Here is a 19,199-nt window from a genome sequence, read left to right on the forward strand (position 1 = left end):
AGCATGCAGAACATTCACTCAAGTTGGTGAGAGGTTTGCATGCAGAAGGCTTGAAGGACTGAGTCGTTAGATCTGATAAATAAGTCATTTAAGGACCTGATGCAGCAGGTTTGTGTTTCCCTTCATGGTGTCCTTGTATGTGATCTTTTTCACCTTTGTCATCCTGCATGCCTGGAGCTGGAATTGACAAAGCTTCACCTGTTGCAGAAATTATCTGAGCTACTTCTGAACTTGCTGTAAAATAAAAACAACAACATATTCAGTACTATTTGTATAATTTCTGTGTATAACATTAGTATAGATACCTGAATGTTTATGTTGGGAAGAAAGAACATTCCACATGCAGAACGTGAATAAGCCACCTTCTCCCACAAAGCAAAGATAATAAGTGGCCAACAACCAGACACTGCTTCCCACCCAGAATTTAATTGAAGGTAGGGATGAAGGACAGGGTACTCCCAACTTCTACAGACTGTGACCTGGCAGTTTACCCACATTAAGCCCCTTGCAGTTACCAGAAACTTAGAAGACCTAGGAGACAAGTATACAAGATATTCTTATTGAATCCTGTGTACAAGCCTCAGAATCCAGTTAATTCATGTCTTCAGCTGCATAAAAAAATATCTAGTCACCGGCGTTTACATTAGCCTGCTGAAAAGTAACCTGAATGCAATCACAGAGCACCCCACCACTGGAATAGAGAGACCATTCTTATGTCCTAGAGCAAATGTCTTGCCAATGACTACATAACAAATAGTTTTATAATGTAATAAAACAATCTAAAGTATACCAAAAACAACAATTTTGTTCCTCTCCCCACACTAAATAGCATCTTCATTTTTACACCATTCTGGTAAGTTACCTCCTTTTTCGTCCACTGAAGTTGAAGGAGCTTCTGTCTTACTCTTCTGCGATTTGGTACTGGGCTGTTTGGATTCTTTCATTACCTCTTCTACAGGGGAGATTTTTAGTGGACCAGGTTGTATCTTGAAAATCAAATTATATATATATATTTTTTTAAATCAATCACCACATACTATCAGTCATACAATGACTATTCAAAGAGTCACAGTTCTATTAGCTTATAAAGATTTCAGCATAGGATCTCTATTTTTATATACTGTACAACACCATGCACATTGCTATCACTTCAAAAAAATAATTCCACCCAACAGGCAGTAGCGGATCAGACTATCTGAATAACCCCAAAGTGCTATGTAAAATGGTATTTGCATTAGCAATTTTCAAGATCAGAGACTTGACCATACAAGACCCTTTGCTATCAGTTTCATATTTTACATGGTAAATTTAGAATTTCACACCCAATTTTTAATTTGAAAGCAGCCTTCATAATTTTCAGTTCTTTCAAAATGAATTCATTAGTTGTAATTTAAATATGAACAAAGTTTGATACATGTAAGAATTTGAACAGACTGTCATAACATTCAAGGTACCACAAAGAGCTCCACAAAGCAATTAACTGTATTGATACAGATGGTATACAGACTCTAGATACACTATTCACACACAAACGGCTCACATGCATCTTTGGAGACTGGGTTTCCACTACTTCCCAACGGAGACAACTACATAGTCTATAAGACCTCACTGACAGTTTCCTTCTGATATTCATTACCCCCTACTGATACATCCTCATACCATATTAAACAAGTCCTCTCCCCAATTGGCACTTATAGTCTTTATATGCTGGTAGACTCTGTCCTCTTTTAGCTGTCACTTGGCCAACCTATAAATAGTTCTTTTAATTTTTTCTTCTGGGTTAATCCAGACTCTGACCACTTGGAAACAGAGTCAAGGGTCCTCACTTGGAGGAATTTTCAATTTACTTTTATCACCCTGATTCAGAGCAAACCACCTCCAGGGGATCACATCTCTTTTGGCAGAAGAGGGGTGACAAACAGGACACGCTCTCTGATTTCTGGCCAGCATCATTCACTGATGTTCTGGATGAATTTAGGGAACTTTTGGCTATTACTGCCAAACCTGACTCCTCTCCTTGTTGCATAATAAAATCTAGAAAGGAGAGACTGGGTCTGTACTGGTAGACACTGTCAATCTCTCTTAGTGAGGGCACACATCAACAAAGTTTACATTAAACCCTTGCTCAAGAAACCAGCATTTGACTTTAAGATCTCACTAATTATCAAGCAGTCCCTTTTCTGGATAGGCTATAAAAGTGGTGGTGGTAGTGAAAAAATATGGAAATCCTTGGAACCTCAGATTTCCTAGATCCTAGGCAATCCACTTTCAGACCAGGATATAGTGGGGAAAACAACACACTTGGTTCATTGGTAGATGACCAAGTGACAATGGATAACAGATGTAAAAGTCAAGCAGTCATGATTATTCTACCAGGTGCTTTTGATACCACTGACCACAATATGAATTGACATGGCTACAGACTGACAGGAATAGATGAATCAAGTTTGAATGGCTCTGATTTCTCTCTGGCAGGACCCAGAAGTTAATATTCACTGAATGTGCATCTAGCCCAAATATTCACTCAGGTAGAGGGCTGCAATACTCTATTCTTTCACCCCCAAGCCTGTCCAGTGTGCAAGACAGATCATTAGGGAAAATAACAAGGCAATTTAGGCTACAATGCCTTTATTAGGCAGATGACAGCCAGTTGTGTTGTCTCCATTTAATCAAATATGGACAAAGCAGTTAATAGGTTTACTCAGCATCTGGCTGGGATAGAAGGCTTGAATAAGGACAAACCGGCTGAGATTCAACCCAGATAAGAAATAATGCTAGGTACGATGGGGAACCAACTAAAATAACTGGGGTAAGTTATATTGTCCTGTTCCATTCAGAGAATATGCTAGTCCCCCCTCTCCCTCCCCCAAACTCAGGTTTGCAACCCTGGGGTCTTTCTGGATCCTCACCTGCTTCTGAAAGCTCAGATAGCAGCAGTGGCCAGGAACGCTTTTCATCATCTATGCCTGGCCAGGAGGCCTTTTCTTTCTGATGAAGTAAACGTGAAATTTCTAAAGTTAATTTCTTTAAAGTCAATAGGAACTAAGGGCACTCAGCACCTTCCCACATCAGGATCGCAGAAAGGGTCTCTCCTGCCTTCTGCAACGTGATGCCAATGGCCTTTTTCAATATGACCTTTATTGCAATACAACATCCAACATGGTGTTCTCTATCACTCTTACCTTTGAAGATTTTAAAATGTATCTGTTTCCCCAAGATGCATGACCTTAAAGTGATTCAGCCTGGACAAATGTATTTCCTGCTCATATCTCTTAACCTCATTACATCCATATTCAGTACTATTCCTTCTAGCATAATATGAAATGCAAATTTAATCAGTGTGCCGTTTTCCCCCTTTTCCAGGTCATTGACCTCTCCACTCAAATAAGTAAAAATGGCAAGATTTTACAATCCATGAATCACAATCCATTTGATACTGTGAAACCATATTAAAACCAAAAGGAAGCAGTGGACAAGCAAGCTGCAGGACAAAGAACATAGCAGGTAAAGTCAGTCAAAACGTAATTGGTAAGTCAGCAGCACACAATGTCTGAAATATGAAAGGATTTTTATTGTGTATCTATTAAATCTTTCTTAAAAAAACAGAAATACATACTGACTTTCTAATTACAGTCATGCTGAATTCACAGTTCTGGCCTCTTGTGTACAGTGAATCAAAAGTATTTAGAATTTGAGAAACAGAGCAAAAGTTTCCTTTATAAAAAAATTTAAGAGAAAACTTACCGGTTTCTTTGGCATTGGCACATTATAAGGAGCAGGACCAAGTGCCATTTCAAAGAGTTTATCAGAATATGGGAGGGTCTTCTCTACATTCTCTCGGAAACGTGGATCATAATTAGCATACAGAACCGTTCCACCAACTCCTCCGCCAACAAACAAGACACTTGCCCCAATAATTTTGCCTGCAGAAACACTAGAGAAAAGAGATAAAGCTGAGAAAGCTTTTATGTATGTCAAACCAGTAGGATAGAAAACTAACAGTCTCAGAGAGGAACACCAAATTGTTGTTATAGATCTGAAAGCCACCCTTTTTAAAATGAAGGCCCATAAGTATTCAGTATTGATCACAACTTTTCTAATATATCCAGGCAAACCTAAACATACATACCAACTAGTTGAATAACTTCAACTTAACTTTTCTAATTACTGCAGTGTTCTAAGCCACGCAAAGCCTGCCATATTGATATTAAGCACAAGGAATGGAAAAGTGTTAAAAGCTTTTGTGAGCAACTAATGAAGAACACCACAATCATTAATTTGGTTTATCATGCCATCGGGCAACCAGAGACTTTTGGGGCAGCACCTTTCCATTGAGTCTAACTTCACTGACAGCTAATATACTTTAAGGGCCAGCTTTTCAAGAAAGCTCTGTACCTGCATGGGGCCAATTTTCTGAAGACTACAGAAAATTTTCTGTTTTAAATCTTATCTGCATGACTCCTCCTTCAGCACTACCAAGTCCCTCAATACCACACAGGGGCACTGGTTCCAGACTAACACAGAGGCAAGAATGCCACCAACTAACATTGTCTGCAATAACCCACCTGCTCTATAGTGGTTTCCTATCCAAGTGATGACCATTTGGCAGCTTGAAATCTGATGCAATCACGCAAAAACTGTTGCTACAAACCATAAACATATACGTACAACAAATATGTAATTCCAAATCCCACATAAGTGAAAATGACAACCAAACTCACTCTTGATGAGTCACATAGGTTAAAGTACCAATACCAGCTGTGAAACACAATACATACCCAGATTGCCCTGATGTAGCATATCCGCGGCACAGTCGTAACGGACGGAGTGAATATTTACCACACAGGCAATTCTAAGAAGAAAACACAAGAATAAAGTGATGCATATAATTTAGAATATTTTTTAAATTTTCTGCATTTCAACTAATTCCATTTATTCACAAAAGAGTCAATCACTACCTCTTACATATATTCTGATAAATAAGTAGATGAGGAACAGCCGATATCAAAACAGTGATATGAGATTCTGTTTCTCCCTAATTAATTATTGGGCAGTTTCCCCAAACAATAGATTCCACCCAGAAACTCTTTAAAAAAGTCATTTTGGAGCATCTTCTCTGTACTACTAACATCATTTTACATTATTAAAACCAAAGCAATTTTGAACAAAAAAAAAATCTAAATTTACTTTCCCGTTTATGCTGCCTGTTTACGTTTTGCACTCAATTCAGTTTAGACTGTAAAACTGACAGGGAATATTTGCTGTTTTCTTTTTCCTGTCTTAACAGAAACTTGGTTCAGATTTCAAGAAGACTATTGTGAATATCATGAATTAGCTATGCTAAAGTGTCAAGCATCCATTTCTGTTGAATATTAAGATTGACAGAAAAGATTGGCTAACCCACTCCAATCCAGTAGCAGGGGAAGTCTCTCCCTACTAATGATTCTAGCAAAAGACAGGGGTCCGAATTTCTGAAGGAATAGTACAGGACTCCTGGGAAACAAATACACAAACCACAAAGAGAACTTTCCCCACAGTTAAGCATTTTAGGCAGCAGATAAGTTTTGTAATTGAAAGGTGCTTGTTGAAAAGACATAAAGGAAGATAAATTGCTATTTTGGACATTATGCTTTTGATTTAGTTGGGATTGGTCCTGCTTTGAGCAGGGATTGGACCAGATGACCTCCCGAGGTCCCTTCCAACCCTGATATTCTATGATTCTATGATAAATAAAAAGTATAGCAAATCCTATAGCCCTGTTTCCATATTTATTCAAACAGCATACAGAGTTAAAGCAGTAACACAATACACTGAATTCTTATTTCTAATTCTTTCCAGAACTGTAGCCAAAAACTTTTAACTGCCAACAGAAACAGGAGTGCTCAGTGACAGGAAATGCGTGTTTTTTACTCTTGCAAAGCTGGTTTACAAAAGCCACCCAGTTGTGGGCAGCAATAAGGTTTTTTTGGATTCATGACAGAACAATGAGGAAGCAAAATTTATAAATACAGAAATCAGATAAAACCTATTAGAGTCAATCCTTGCAAATGCAAACTAAGATTTTGTTATTTCTTTTAGATGAAAATCTTTTAATGTATAACTTATATTGCTTTGTACAAAAATGTCATATCTGCTTCTGACTCACAGTTAGTGGCTCTTTACCACACCCTTTTCTCAGCATGAATAAATGTGTTTATTCACATAAAATTTGTACTCTGCTATTAGCATTCCTTAATCTTAGGAACGTGGCTCTTGTCAAAACACTACTACTGCAGAGGATTAACTGGGATAGCTTTTCTCTCCTTCTGAAAAAAATAGCTTTTATTATGAGTCACTATTATGAATCTACCATTCATTTTCCATTTAAAACCTATTTCCGATCCTCTTCTAGGTTTCCCAACAAAAATTTATTTCAGCCTGAAGCGTCTCATGCTTAATTTCAAATCAGAGCAGAATTTGTTGAGAACAAAATTGGTGTTAATTAGACATACTATTCTTAAATTACTGGACTTTGGAAAATTAATATCTTTCCAGAGTTCTAAATTCTTTTGTCCATTCATAACTTAATGACAAGTGCAGAAATTTCATACTAGTTTTATGCAGTAAGCCTCACTGATATCTTTTATATATAAATTCAAGTTCTTTAATGCTGGAAACTCAGTCAGGTAACCCAACAGGGATTATAAAGTCTATCCGATGCCCATCAGAAATTAAAACCCCTCTAAACATGATGCTGACAGAGTTTAACTGCTGAGAGTGCCACTGGCTACGCTGGAGAAGCTTTAAACCCCTAGAGTGCAGAAACATGGGTCCCAGAGCAGTTACTGGCTCAGCGGTCTATGGATCTTAACTTCTGTTCCCCTCTCTAGCACTACTGATTTAATACAAGTAACACAAGAACAGCAGCAGACATGTTTGAGTTGTACAAGCATGAAAAGAATTCTCTTACCACTGCTACTTGAAAAAGTAAAAGAAAGGTAATGATTTCTTAAAAGTAAAAATATACTGCCTTTAATATTAGTAGGCTATTACAATAAAGACAGAAGTCTGTAGAATAGACATTTACAGTTAATTTCCCAGACCAACTTTAGTTTTGTCCCCACATTCTCACCCACGTGACTTACAAGCCACAGACCCCATCACTTTCTGTGCTTTCTTTTTCTGAAGTGAGCTGAAACCCCATGAAACTTCCCCAACCACAGGCCAGAGACCTGACACTCTTCCAAACCACCTATCCAATACCAGTGGTTTGATTTTTAATATTTATAACGCTAGAAGCCTGCATGGCACCTTACTGAAACAAAATTTCAGTGCAGACCTCCAGAGCTCACAATCTAAATCAAACACACCAAATTAAGATAAATGACAAAGAAAGGGAGGGACAAGCATTAAGATAACATGAGCTCTGTTATATTACATTGCAAATGAAGCTGCTAAATTCTCTTTTTGGAGTTTTACCCCAGTCTCACTACAGGGAAGGAGGTCACCAGTGGGCACTCAGGCTACAGAAGTGGGATGACAAGGGATTTGAAGGAGGAGACTGAGGATGGTATATTCAGAGGGAGTTTTTGCCAGGTGAAAAAAGGCACAACACAGAGAGTGGAGGAAAAAAAAGGAGCAGTTAGGTATGAACAGTTGGTACAGCACAGTGGAGCCAAAGATTCCAACTTTCACAATGTGCTTGTGTGATATGACTGCAAAACCATTGTTCCCACTTCACCTTTCAATATGGATCAAATACTCCATCCTCTAGAGAGGCCAGACACTAGTGACAAGATTTGTCAGTATATATATATATATATATATATATATACACACACACACACCTGTTCCTATATTTACGTAGCAAACAGTTTTTAGGAATCGTGTGAGAGGGAAGGACTTGTTTCTCTTTTTGTGCACCAATGGAAGCACTAGCTTAGACCAGTCATAACGGCTCAGAGCTGTTCTAGATGACAGAGTGGTAAAAATGCTGGCAGCCACTGTACGCTACCACTTCCACAGTAGCAAAATGGAGGGAGAATTTGACAAAATCTCAGTGAAGACAAGGCCTTAGTAATCATCCTTTTAAAATACAGCAGTGTACAGAGGGTTGCTAGCAGTTTGGCACATCTGTGGACCTTAAGGAGTTTTGTAAGCAGAGATTGGCCTGTGTGTGGTTTTACATTTCCTATACACTTTTTCTTCTACAGATAAGAATGGGAGGAATTACCTAAAGGTGCTAATACGCTCTTGTCCATTTCAATTATTACACCTACATTTATTACAAGCCTAGTTTAGCAAATTCATAAGATCACTAGCTAATGCATCATCCCGATAGTTCTTTTTTGTGTAACTACTGGAAATATAACTAGTTAGGCCCATGTTCTTTGTAAGTATTGATGGTGGAAAGTGTATCTGAGGATTTAATTACTTCATGTTTGTTGCTATTTCCTGCATAAAGAACAAGCAATTACTTCTGAGTTTAGAAGCCAAGATAGCAGAAATGCCTTTTGATGAAGAGTCAAGCTGGCAGCCCAGATCCCTAGTGGCAAGGACACTGCAGAAGCATTCTACTTTCTCCTCCTACTGAAGTGCCATCTGTGTGCTACTTATATCACCTGACATTTTAATTTCCACTTATCCCTTTCTTGGTTTTTAATCTTGGCATTCTACCCTCTACAAGAGCCATTTTGCAATAGAAGTACTATTTGTCATACATTTCATAAAGAGAAGCTGAGTTAATTTTGAGCTTGATAAAAGTGCCAGAAAATTAGCTTGATAGGTAACAACAGTGCTCAGGTCTCAGTAGACTACCAACAATTAGGAAGTGTCTGCATGAGGCTAGTACTCCATTTTAATTCCTTTTGCATGTGCATCTATAAAACAAGGATGTGCTCCTAGAATGTAAAATAGATGCATTTAATAAATAGGAATGAACAAAATCAGATAAGGCAGAACTTAATCGTCCTGATGGTAGAGTTGTGTGTACTAAGGACACTTACCCACAAGTTTGAAATCCATCCTTCCATTATTAATGGAAACAGGTGTATCACTTTACATCATCATCAAGACCATACATGGTATAAACAAGTCTTGTTTTAAAAGTCTTTAAAAAGACCACAACACAGACAAACTGGACAAAAATTGCCCCATCCTGTGATAGACAACACTAACCACCCTACTCCTCCCAAAGCCACAAGTTTAATTTACATAGGAATGCCAGCCCAGATCCACAAAGGTACTTCAGTGCCCAAGTCTCCACCGCAATCCAAAAAACTCTGACTGAACCTTGTAGGTGCCTAAACTCACTTCTTCTCTATGTTTTCATGGTTCAAGTTCTCTTGGTGCCTAAGTGTCTACCTCTAGGCATGCACACTGCTGCTGCAGGTGTCCTGACACCTGTCTCCCACCTAAGCCCCAGAGCAATTCATAAACTGGGGGAAGACAGGCAGAAAAACACCTGAAGTTGTGTGGGCTGCCTGATCTGGCAGCTGTGCTCAGAGGCTGCCTATTGGACTGGGTCCTATTCAAAATCTGGCAGCCGCAGCTGCCACCCACCTTATAACTTTTGGCCCAGTGCTCTGAGTGCTCACCTGGGATATAGGAGACCCAATTCAATTCCCTCCTCTGCCAGAGGGAGAGAAAGGATTTGAACAGAGGTCTTCCACCTCTCATGAGAGTGCTCTAACCACTAAGCTATGGGATATCCTGATGCAAGGCTCCCATCAATCTCTCCTACTGAAGCTGTTCCATTGTGGATAAATAATGCAAGAGTGATTGGATCAGGGGGACTGGACCCTTGGTCTCCCACCTTCCAGGTGGGTGCCCTAGCCACTCTATCAAAACAGCCCCTAGAATTAAAACCATTTGTTTCTAATTTTCAGCTTCTAGCTCCTTTGAAGCCCCAAGTCTTCCAGAAACATGAATAGGAAATAAAAATAAGTGACTCAGTAAAAGATGGAACATTATGATTTTAAAGCTCGATATGCCAGCCATTTCTTGAAAGTCTACATTCTAGTACCCTACCGCACAGCTCAAACTTTCCACAAACCTTCATTTAGAGGATGTCAGATGACTTGGCATGCTGAGTTCTTCAACCTTACAGGGCAACAAGAATGCCAGCTGCTATTGTGGGGCTGGCTAGCTTTAAAGAGATTACACTCCAACTATAAAGCCATCAGGCCTTTTATATTTTGGCTCTTTGTCATTCTCTGTGGTTGGAAAACCTAAAGTACACTGAAGTATAGAGTAAAACCCTAAAAGTATATATTTATTAAGCCAGTAATTTTATGTGATTCTGTAACAAAAAACACAATATTCCAACAATGTACTTGAAAATCAGTCCAATCTATACTTACAGTCTTCAGAATAAAGTGTGAAAAATTGCTTTAAAAAGACTTCAAGCTCATAATCTCCAAACATGAGATAAAGTCAAGGTTCCACATTTTTTCCCTTCAATTGGCTGTTTCTTGGAATGACATCATACACTTCTCTCCTATTCCCTTTTTCTCTCTATCAAAACTGATAAGTCCCACTCATTGAAAAGGCAGACTCCCTCGTTTGGGGATTGACTTTAAAACTGCTTTTAAAAGCAGAGATGATAAAACTAGCTGTGTGGATTTACTCAAAGTCTGAAGTATCCCCTTAGCCTCAACCAAAAATAACTCCTTCCCATTATCATATTCTCCATTATTTATGAAACACAAATGTACTCTGGGGTGTACAGGACAACATGAAAACAGTCCCAGTCCAGCAGAGGTTACAATATGGAAGAAAAATGTTAGAGTGCACTGGAAAACCAAAACAAGGGATTGCCTTAGGGCAGTTTTAGCATCTCAGTTCTTTTGTTGTGGTCATTACAGAAGATTTAGAAGGAAATGAGAGAGAGAGAGTCATGTAATCAAGAGAAATTAGAAGAAAACAAAGTAGTGTGCTTCTTTACTGATGCAGGCATCTGGGCACTTTAGAAATAACCGTGTGTCCATTTTGCTCCTGTAGCAAGAGACAGCTGTAAGAATTTTTCAACCACCTCCTGCTCCCAGACACTGAAACGGCAACCAGGGAACAACCAAAGCCAGGCTCAGGGAGTTCTACAATGTGTGCAGCTGGCAGAGGCCCGCCTCTACGGTAGAGGTGATGCCGAAGGAGACTACAGTCCCCAACATGCTGCGCCCTGGCCCCAGCCCAGAGCCTTTTAGGAGGGCGGGGCTGCAACTACAACTCCCAGCGTACAGCGTGGAACTGGGCTCCTCTTGGCTCGGAGAATTTAGTCGTCCGTGACGACGATTAACCCCACAATGCATTGCTCCACCTTAAGACCATAGACCTCTCCTGAGTAGTCGCCAGCTGGCTACAAACATCCCACTTTACGGCGCATGAAAGCCGTACCGACCCACGAAGACTACAAGGACCAGCATGCAGCGCGACTCCCCCTTGCCAAAGACAGAGCTTGCGCCTCGCATGCTGGGACCCGTAGTCTACCTAGCCAGACCGGGAGAACCGACTGCACCATTCTATTGGCCACTTCACCCGTCACTTAATAGACGGGCAGCCAATCAGCATCTACGGGCGCCCCGTCATTGGGGAGAGCTGAGCCGCGATTAGAGGACGCGACTTCTCCCCGTGTCTCCTCTCGTGCTCATGACCCCGATTGATTCTCTTCGCCGGAAAGTGGCGTTACTGCGACTTATTGAGACAGACCCGACCCCCCCCAGTAGAGCGACGAAGGCGCAGCGCCTCAGTGCGCGACCGGCACAGGAGCAGCAACGGCTCCTGCCTTCCCTGCTGGCGCCCCCTTCCCCGCTCACCTGGACGGCTGCCGCGGCCCCCGCTCGCTGACAGACTCGCAGCATCTTCGTCCTCGAACGCCCGGCACTGTGCGTGGTAGCCGCGGGGGAGGCGGCAGTTTGCGGGAAAGTGCCGTGTGCGGTAACTCCCAGCAGGGCCGCTGCCTCCGCCCCCCTCAGCCGTCACACGCACTGCGCAGGCGCAGCAACCGCCCCTGCCGCGCCGTTGAGGGGCGGAGCCACACTGGCGGAGATGGTGACTGACTGGAGTGGGCGCCCAATCAGGCCTCGGAGAATATGCAAATAACTATCTGCAAGGCCAGCATGAGTTACGCATGCGCCATATCGCGCCCAGGCCTCAGGGTGGGGCAGTACCTAGGGGTGGAAGCCAATCAGAAGTTGGGGAGCTGGGCGCTAGCAGTAGGCTGGCTAGAAGGGGAAAGTAGCTAAAGGGACGTGGCCAATGCCCGGCTGAGCTGTCATGCTCCCGTTACGGCTCCCACCTCGAGATAACCCTCAGGTCAGGCCGGAGAGTCTTGGGGCTGAAACCTAAAAGGGTCCAGTCTCTGCTCCCCAGCTGGGTGCCAGCCTGTCTGCTGATTTCAGCCAGGGCCTGGTGCTGGGACAACTTGTATAGTGGGGGTGCTAAGAGCCATTGCACTGAACTGTAAACTCTGTATATGATGGAATCCACTTTAAACCAGGGGGTGTGGCAGCATCACCCTGACTTCCAGCACCTAAATAATTGCAGCGTGAGCTGAGGTCCAAGTTTGTGCCAGAGACTCCAGGTAGCAGGTGCACCTATTAAGTTTCAGGAGCTGGGTGGGCACAAGCCCATAACACCTGAAGGTCCCTCTCCCAGTCTAGGGAGGAGCAGGTGAACCTGCAGCTCCAATAATTTCAGGGAACAACTAATGAGAAAACACGGCCAGGAATGAGGTTATAGGGCCATAAGCAAGGAACCAGAGCAGGACTCTGAGCAGAGAGCCCAGGACAGCTCCCACTGTTCCTCAAAGGTGTTTAGGGAACCAGTGGATGCTGCCCAGAGGAACTATGCCCGGACGTGTGATCAGCTGAAAGAACGGAAAGAGGCCCCACAGTAGCAGAGCACACCATCCAGCATCTTCCTCTTGGTTTTATAAATGGTCACTTTGGGCAATGCCAGGAAGAGATTCACTGTGTGTCCGGAGCGTCTCATTGTTTCTAGCATGCGTTCTGCTTTATTTATGTCAGGATTAATTTGCCATCTTCCCGCCTGAACCTATTAATGGGAGGCTCTGATCACCCAACTGAAGGACACAAACATAAAAGATCCCAGTCTGCAATGAAAGAATCACATTTATGTTACATAATAGCACTCATTTGTTAGATTTAAAAACGCTGTTGATAACTTCACTGTATATTCATATCTGATAGTATTTTGGAAGTTATAAATAGATATATTTGAGGAAAAAATAGCTGTAAACTGTTAACTTCATTGAAACACTCACAATGGACAGGGAAAACTGTCTCCAGATGTCCAGCTAGCAGTAGTTACCAGGTGTGCTTCATGTCATCTACACTTAGCAGGAATGCTGCATCCTTTCCTTTGGGGTAAGGTTATCCAGTCCTTTGTCACCTGGAGGTTAGATTATAACAATATGTTCTGTGTAGGGCTACACTTCAAACAATTCAGAAATTGCCACTAGATCTTAGCTGCCTGCATAGGAAAGTCTTGATCTAAAAAACCTCACTTCTTAAAGCTTATGCCCAAATAAATCTGTTAGTCTTTAAGGTGCCACCAGACTCCTTGTTGTTTTTGTGGATACAGACTAATACAGCTACCCCCTGATACTTGACATCCTGCAATAAGAACTGTAGGGCAATGGACACTATGTGGGTGCAAAGGTCAGCTCATGTGGCTTTTATTACAGAAGCAGGACCTTAGTGTTGTTTTCAGCTAGGAATGCATTGCACCTATAGGGAACAGGGCTTTCAGGAAGACCATGAAAGACAAAAATATTAAATGATCAGGAAGAGAAGAGGTAACTAAAGGATGAGTGGAATATTCTGCAGCTCGTCTCACGTTATCAGATTTCCCCGGGTCCTGATGCTGCATTTCTAATGCAAGAACAGCTTGGCAGCAGCCCTGGAGGTTTTTCACCTTCCTCTGCAGCATGGGGCACGGGTCACTTGCTGGAGCATTCTCTGCACCTTGAGGTCTTTAAACCACGATTCGAGGACTTCAATAGCTGAGACATAGGTCAGGGGTTTGTTACAGGAGTGGGTGGGTGACATTCTGTGGCCTGCGTTGTGCAGGAGGTGAGACTAGGTGATCATAATGGTCCTGTCTGACCTTAAGTCTATGAGTATTACTACAAATGGCCAAGTATGGAGCATAATGTTGCGATGGCTGAAGGGAGTAAGAATTTATTCAGCTTTCACTTTTGTCAGAATGCTACTGAATTTAACCAGCCCACCCGGACATCCAAACGCAGCTAAACAGGCACTAAGGTACGGGGCGCCACTGACAACCCCCAGAAGCGATGTAACGATTGCCTGCCCGGCCGGCCAGCCACTCAGTGAGATGAGAGGAATGAGTATCCCCACCCTGCAGCTGAGCTACCGCACCGCGCTGACCACAGTGCAGGGCCGGGACTCGGCAGCACGAGCACTGATTGGCCCGCGCTGCACCAGGGCGAATAAACCCCGGTAACGCCCAGCCCCGCCCGCCCGCGCGGAGCACGCGCACGTTGGCGGGGAGGGAGCAATCACAGCGCGGGGAAGGAAGGCAGAGCCTAGACTCACCGTCCGGCCTCTGCCCCGCCCCCTCCCTGTGACCGCCCGTCCCAGTTCCCCCCCCGTGCGGCATGTCCCTCGCTGCCTGCCGTAGGCAGTCTGCGCGGCTGGCAAGATGGCGGCAGTCGCCGTTATGCGGCGGGTGGCGGGTGAGTGCGAGAGACTCTACCGGCGCGGGGAGGATGCAGGATGGGGAGGCCTCCCTGCCGCTGTGGAGGGAGGGAGGCGCCTTGCCCGTGGGGGGATGGGGGAGCCCTGGTGGCCCTTGGCCCCATTTCAGCAGCCCTACTAGTGGGGGGTGGTTCTGTCTGGGGCAGCCCAGCCCAGGAACCCGCCTACCCTTGGCTAACAATCAGCTGCGCAAGCTCGCTCCCTTTAGAGGAGCCGGGATTTGGGACTGGGCCCCTCGGGCAGAGCCTCAGCCCCAGCTGCACCCAGATGCGGGGCCCGCCCTTAGGGTGAGCAGGTGTCCGTTTTTCGACCTGAACACCTGGTCGAAAAGGGATCCTGGCGGCTCCTGTCAGCCCTGCTGACCAGGCCGTTAACTGTCCGGTTGGCGGTGCCGCACAGCGGGGCTGGCAGGCTCCCCGCTAGCCTCCATGCGGTTCCCAGGAAGCAGCAAGCATGTCACCCCTCTGGCTCCTAGGCATAGGGGCAGTCAGGGGGCTCTGCATGCTGCCCCCACCCCAAACGCCACCCCCGCAGCTCCCAATGGCCATGGTTCCCCTCATCCCCAGCCCCCCTCCAGAGCCCTCACCCCTAGCCAGAGCCCTCATGCCCCCACTCCACACCCCAGCCCTGATTTCCCTCCTGCCCTCCAAACCCCTCAGTCCCAATCTGGAGCACCCTCCTACTCCCCAAACCCCTCATCCCCAGCCCTGCCCCAGAGTCTGCAGCACCAGCCAGAGCCCTCACCCGCCCTACACACCCTCATCCCCTGCCAGAGCTCTCTCCTGCCCTCCAAATCCCTCAGCCCCACACCAGAGCCCACACCCCCAGCTGGAGCCCTCACCCCCTCTCGCATCCTAACTCACTGTCTCAACCCCATCCCACATTCTGAACTCCTCATTTCTGGTCCCATCTTGGAGTCCTCGCACCCTCAGCTGGAGCCCTCACACCCTCCTGCACCCAAGCCCAATGAAAATTAGCAAGTGGGGGAGGAGAGCAAGCCACAGAGGGAGGGGGGATGGAGTGAGCAGGGGCGGCGCCTCAGAGAAGGAGTGGGGCAAGGGTGTTTGGTTTTGTGTGAGTAGAAAGTTGCCACCCCTACCCACACTGACCATGTGTTGGAGATGGAGGGGCGTAACTGGAAGCGGATTGCGGCAGCCCTCCTTGGTATGGTGGGCCTGTATGGTTTGCAGAGATGACAAATCCCAGCGTGCAGTACAGCTGTGTCACTCAAACTGGGATGGAGCATCCTGTGCAAGATGAAGCAGTGCATGCTGGGATTTGGTATTTTTATTGCTGCACCTCCTTGAATCGAAATGAAGCATTGCATGCTGGGACACGTCTCCATGCATCAGACTCCAGGCTCATGCACATGACAAGCCCAACCTTTTGGCTTGTCCTCACCCTATTTAATGAGCCTCATAAATAGCTTTTAAAAAGGTCAGTCATCCACAGGCAACTGATGGAACGTGATGTAGGTGACCTCATTTTCAAATTGGATGTGAGGGCTGTACATAATGCAGTCCTCCATCCTGAAAGTTCTTGGGTCAAGATGGAGAGCTGCATGTTGGAATCTCATTTATGCGAGGTGCATCTCCATATTGAGTTGGCTATGGCTATGGCCATGAGTGTGTTTTCCCTGTGAGCCATGCTTTGGCCATTTCTGGTTTAGACAAACTGCAGCTTGTTGGTGCTGTGATTCCCGGTAACCATGGATGGTGTGCAATGCTCTGAAATGCTGGTCTGTTTCGCCGGAAGCCTAGCTAAATGATTTCTAAAACATCAAAGGGGAAACAGGGTGATCTGTGTGCTAAATACTTAAAGGAAAGTGTCATGTTGGTCAGAAGTGCTCTGTGTATATAAAGCGAAATGGGAAATGAATTTTGTTTCCTATTTGCAATATTTAGTTTCAGGTCATAAATGAGCAAAAAAAGCATCAATATTAATGTCAATCTTTTACAATTTATAAAAGAAGACTTATTTCTAGATGTCATTAGTTTGAAAGTATTTATTGAAAGGCTTTTCATTCATTCATTCTCTCTCTCTCAAGGTAATGTACATGAGAGCAACATAATATTTCCAACAGGGTCTTTGGTCAGTCAACCATCATTATAAAACTTTCCTTGATTTTCACTGACCACTAGGTGGCAAATCTTAAAAAACTTTCACACTCAGAAGCTGATGATTCTGAATTTGGTGCTAGAGTGAAAGTCATGGGTGAAATTGAACCTACATATTAGTGTCTGAGGAATATCTAGCTCTACATTTTCAGTCAGTGGGATTGTGATGAGTACCCTTGCCAATCCCACTGTCTGCTGTGTGCAAAGTGTCTAAACAGGGAATCTAGCAGATTTGTAATTAAGTGGTATTAATGTTTGTTGAAACACAATAAAACATGGGTTCAGGTATCAGGTGGTTTCAACCCACTGCTCACTTTTCATTAACTTTTCCTGGTGTTGTCTATTCTCTCTCCATAGGGATTTTAAGACCTCTGAATTTTCTGGTCCCTTTGGCCTACAACAGCTCCTGCAACATCCGTCTCATTTCTGGACTCTCTATACAACGTTTCAACCGGGTGCAGGCACCATTAGCTTCCTCTGTTACGAAACCTTTGCTGTCTGTTAGTGATCTGTCCTGTGGGTGTCCTCTCTCCATCTTTAACAGGTATGGTATGTTTTTAAAGGGTGAATGTTTTCTAATAGGTTTTATGTAACAAAGAGCCTGGTGTAAAATTTGCAGAATGTAATACACACTAGAGTCAGCACTAGAACTTTCCTTCATGTTTCTCACCGTTGCACTAGCCCAGTGCACAGTTCAGCTCAACCAGTGGCATCAATGGATGGAATGCAGTGGAGACCACAACCAGCATTTTTGTCACTGACCTAACTCTGCTCAGAGCAGGTTGCACCAGTGCTAGAGCAATGATGGGGAAACAAAGAAAAATACTAGTGTACACAAGCTTATAAGGAGAGTGTTAGGGTTAAACTTGATTTCTATCCAAATTCTATATTCTCATCAACACTTCTGAAAAGTAGCATCTTTCTCCAATTTGGCATGGGAAGTTCTGCTGCTACTTGTCACTCTTGCAAGCAGGATCAGTTTTTTAAAACTCCTTCTCCCACCTGTAGCATGTCAAGAGCCTTCAATGAAGATGCAAGATGGACCATGCCTCAAACATGTACTTCAGCTCATCGCAATAAGAAACCTTGTTATAAAACTGGTGTTTGTTTTTATTAATTAAAATAATGAATGCCCCAAACCTCTAATGTTAAAACATGTAATTTTAACTTTTCACCTGAAATAACTCTTGTGTTACACTACGTTGAGTTCTCAACTCCATTTTTAAAAGTTCTGAACCAAAGAAAACTGTCCATACAGTGCTTAGCACAGTGAGGTCCTGGTCCATGACTTAGGCTCCTAAGTGCTATGATAATATAAATAATATATGAAATTCACTCAGCCAGACATTTGCATTGCAATTTAATAGAGATGTGTATGTCAATACTCAGCCAAAAGGCCGATTGAAATGTTAGATCAGTTTGCTCTTAAATTTACTCAGGCAAGTTGGCATAAAGCCATTCTGGGTTTTCCAGATGGAGTCAATCAGGTGCTGCGTTCTGGGGAAAGAGCACTTCATTCTTGTTAAATTACATACTCCATCTTTTCTGTTCTTTATTTCAGTGTAACACCATTATTGCCACATATCCTTCAGCAGCCAGTGAGGACTCTCACATATTATAGCCTGCGAAAAGGAAAGAGGAAATCTGTAAAATCTGTGGTCTACAGATTTCTCCGACTGCACTGTGGCCTTTGGTTAAGGAAAAAAGTAAGGCTTTCATTTTATTAAATATGAGATCTACCCTTAATTAAAGACAGAGTGAGCCAGGTGCCTTCCTTCCTCTAGGGGTCAGTAGCGATTGGGGGAAAAAAAACAAAGAAAATCCAGGGTCAGAGTTGAAAGCTGACTTGATCAGGGCATGGGGATCATTGAGGTATGGGAGGTTATTGTTGCTATATGTCCGTCTATGATAAAGTGATGTAGAATTCTTTGTCTTCTGACAGGCTGGTTACAAGAAAAAGTTATGGAAAAAGTCTATTCCCCAGAAAAGACGCTCGAGGGAACAAGTGTTTTGCAATAAAACACAAAGTAAACTCCTTGATAAAATGACCACTTCTTTCTGGAAGAGAAGAAACTGGTACGTTGATGATCCCTTCCAGAAGTATCATGATCGCACAAACCTTCGACTGTAGAAAACCTGTCTCTTCTGTGTCTCAATTCACACTTTTCTTTTTCCTCTTACTGCCCAATACATGTCATTGTACGTGGGCTGGGATCTTTTTATGCATTTCCAAAGACAAATAACTACAGTCTCATTTTTCCACATTTACATGTAACATGCAAATATACGGTCTGATTTGAATTATTGGTACAAACATCCAAAATAAACTAATTCCAGATTGTCATTGGAGTATTGAGTCATAGGT

At 43.5% G+C, this 19,199-nt stretch overlaps 2 protein-coding genes across 4 annotated transcripts in view; one reads left to right on the forward strand and one right to left on the reverse strand.

Moving 5' to 3' along the window:
* Positions 1-11,989, reverse strand: part of IMMT (inner membrane mitochondrial protein) — a 32,105-nt gene extending 20,116 nt beyond the window's left edge. The window contains exons 1-5 of one of the 3 annotated variants that reach the window (XM_039539612.1): positions 11,790-11,989; positions 4,779-4,852; positions 3,745-3,934; positions 863-986; positions 97-234 (exon numbers count right to left, since the gene is read on the reverse strand). In XM_039539612.1, the coding sequence (XP_039395546.1) occupies positions 97-234; positions 863-986; positions 3,745-3,934; positions 4,779-4,852; positions 11,790-11,834 (571 nt within the window). In that variant the 5' untranslated portion in view covers positions 11,835-11,989. The remainder of the gene's footprint in view (positions 1-96; positions 235-862; positions 987-3,744; positions 3,935-4,778; positions 4,853-11,789) is intronic. The other 2 variants (XM_039539613.1, XM_039539611.1) reach the window with 2 other exon arrangements.
* A 2,486-nt stretch (positions 11,990-14,475) lies between these two features.
* Positions 14,476-19,183, forward strand: MRPL35 (mitochondrial ribosomal protein L35). Its single transcript, XM_039539619.1, has 4 exons — positions 14,476-14,695; positions 17,192-17,378; positions 18,396-18,540; positions 18,777-19,183. The coding sequence occupies exons 1-4, from the start codon at positions 14,662-14,664 to the stop codon at positions 18,963-18,965; spliced, it is 555 nt and encodes a 184-aa protein (XP_039395553.1). The 5' UTR covers positions 14,476-14,661; the 3' UTR covers positions 18,966-19,183.
* The last annotated feature ends 16 nt before the right edge of the window (positions 19,184-19,199 follow it).

This window comes from Mauremys reevesii, linkage group 5, assembly GCF_016161935.1.
Source record: "Mauremys reevesii isolate NIE-2019 linkage group 5, ASM1616193v1, whole genome shotgun sequence".
In the NCBI taxonomy this organism is placed as follows: Eukaryota; Metazoa; Chordata; order Testudines; family Geoemydidae; genus Mauremys; species Mauremys reevesii.

Bases quoted from the DNA above. Each gene is read 5' to 3' on its own strand.
- MRPL35 (XM_039539619.1), top strand. From the start codon at position 14,662: ATGGCGGCAGTCGCCGTTATGCGGCGGGTGGCGG. The intron at 14,696-17,191 runs GTGAGTGCGAGA...CTCTCTCCATAG, and splicing joins CGTTATGCGGCGGGTGGCGG to GGATTTTAAGACCTCTGAAT. The intron at 17,379-18,395 runs GTATGGTATGTT...TCTTTATTTCAG, and splicing joins CCTCTCTCCATCTTTAACAG to TGTAACACCATTATTGCCAC.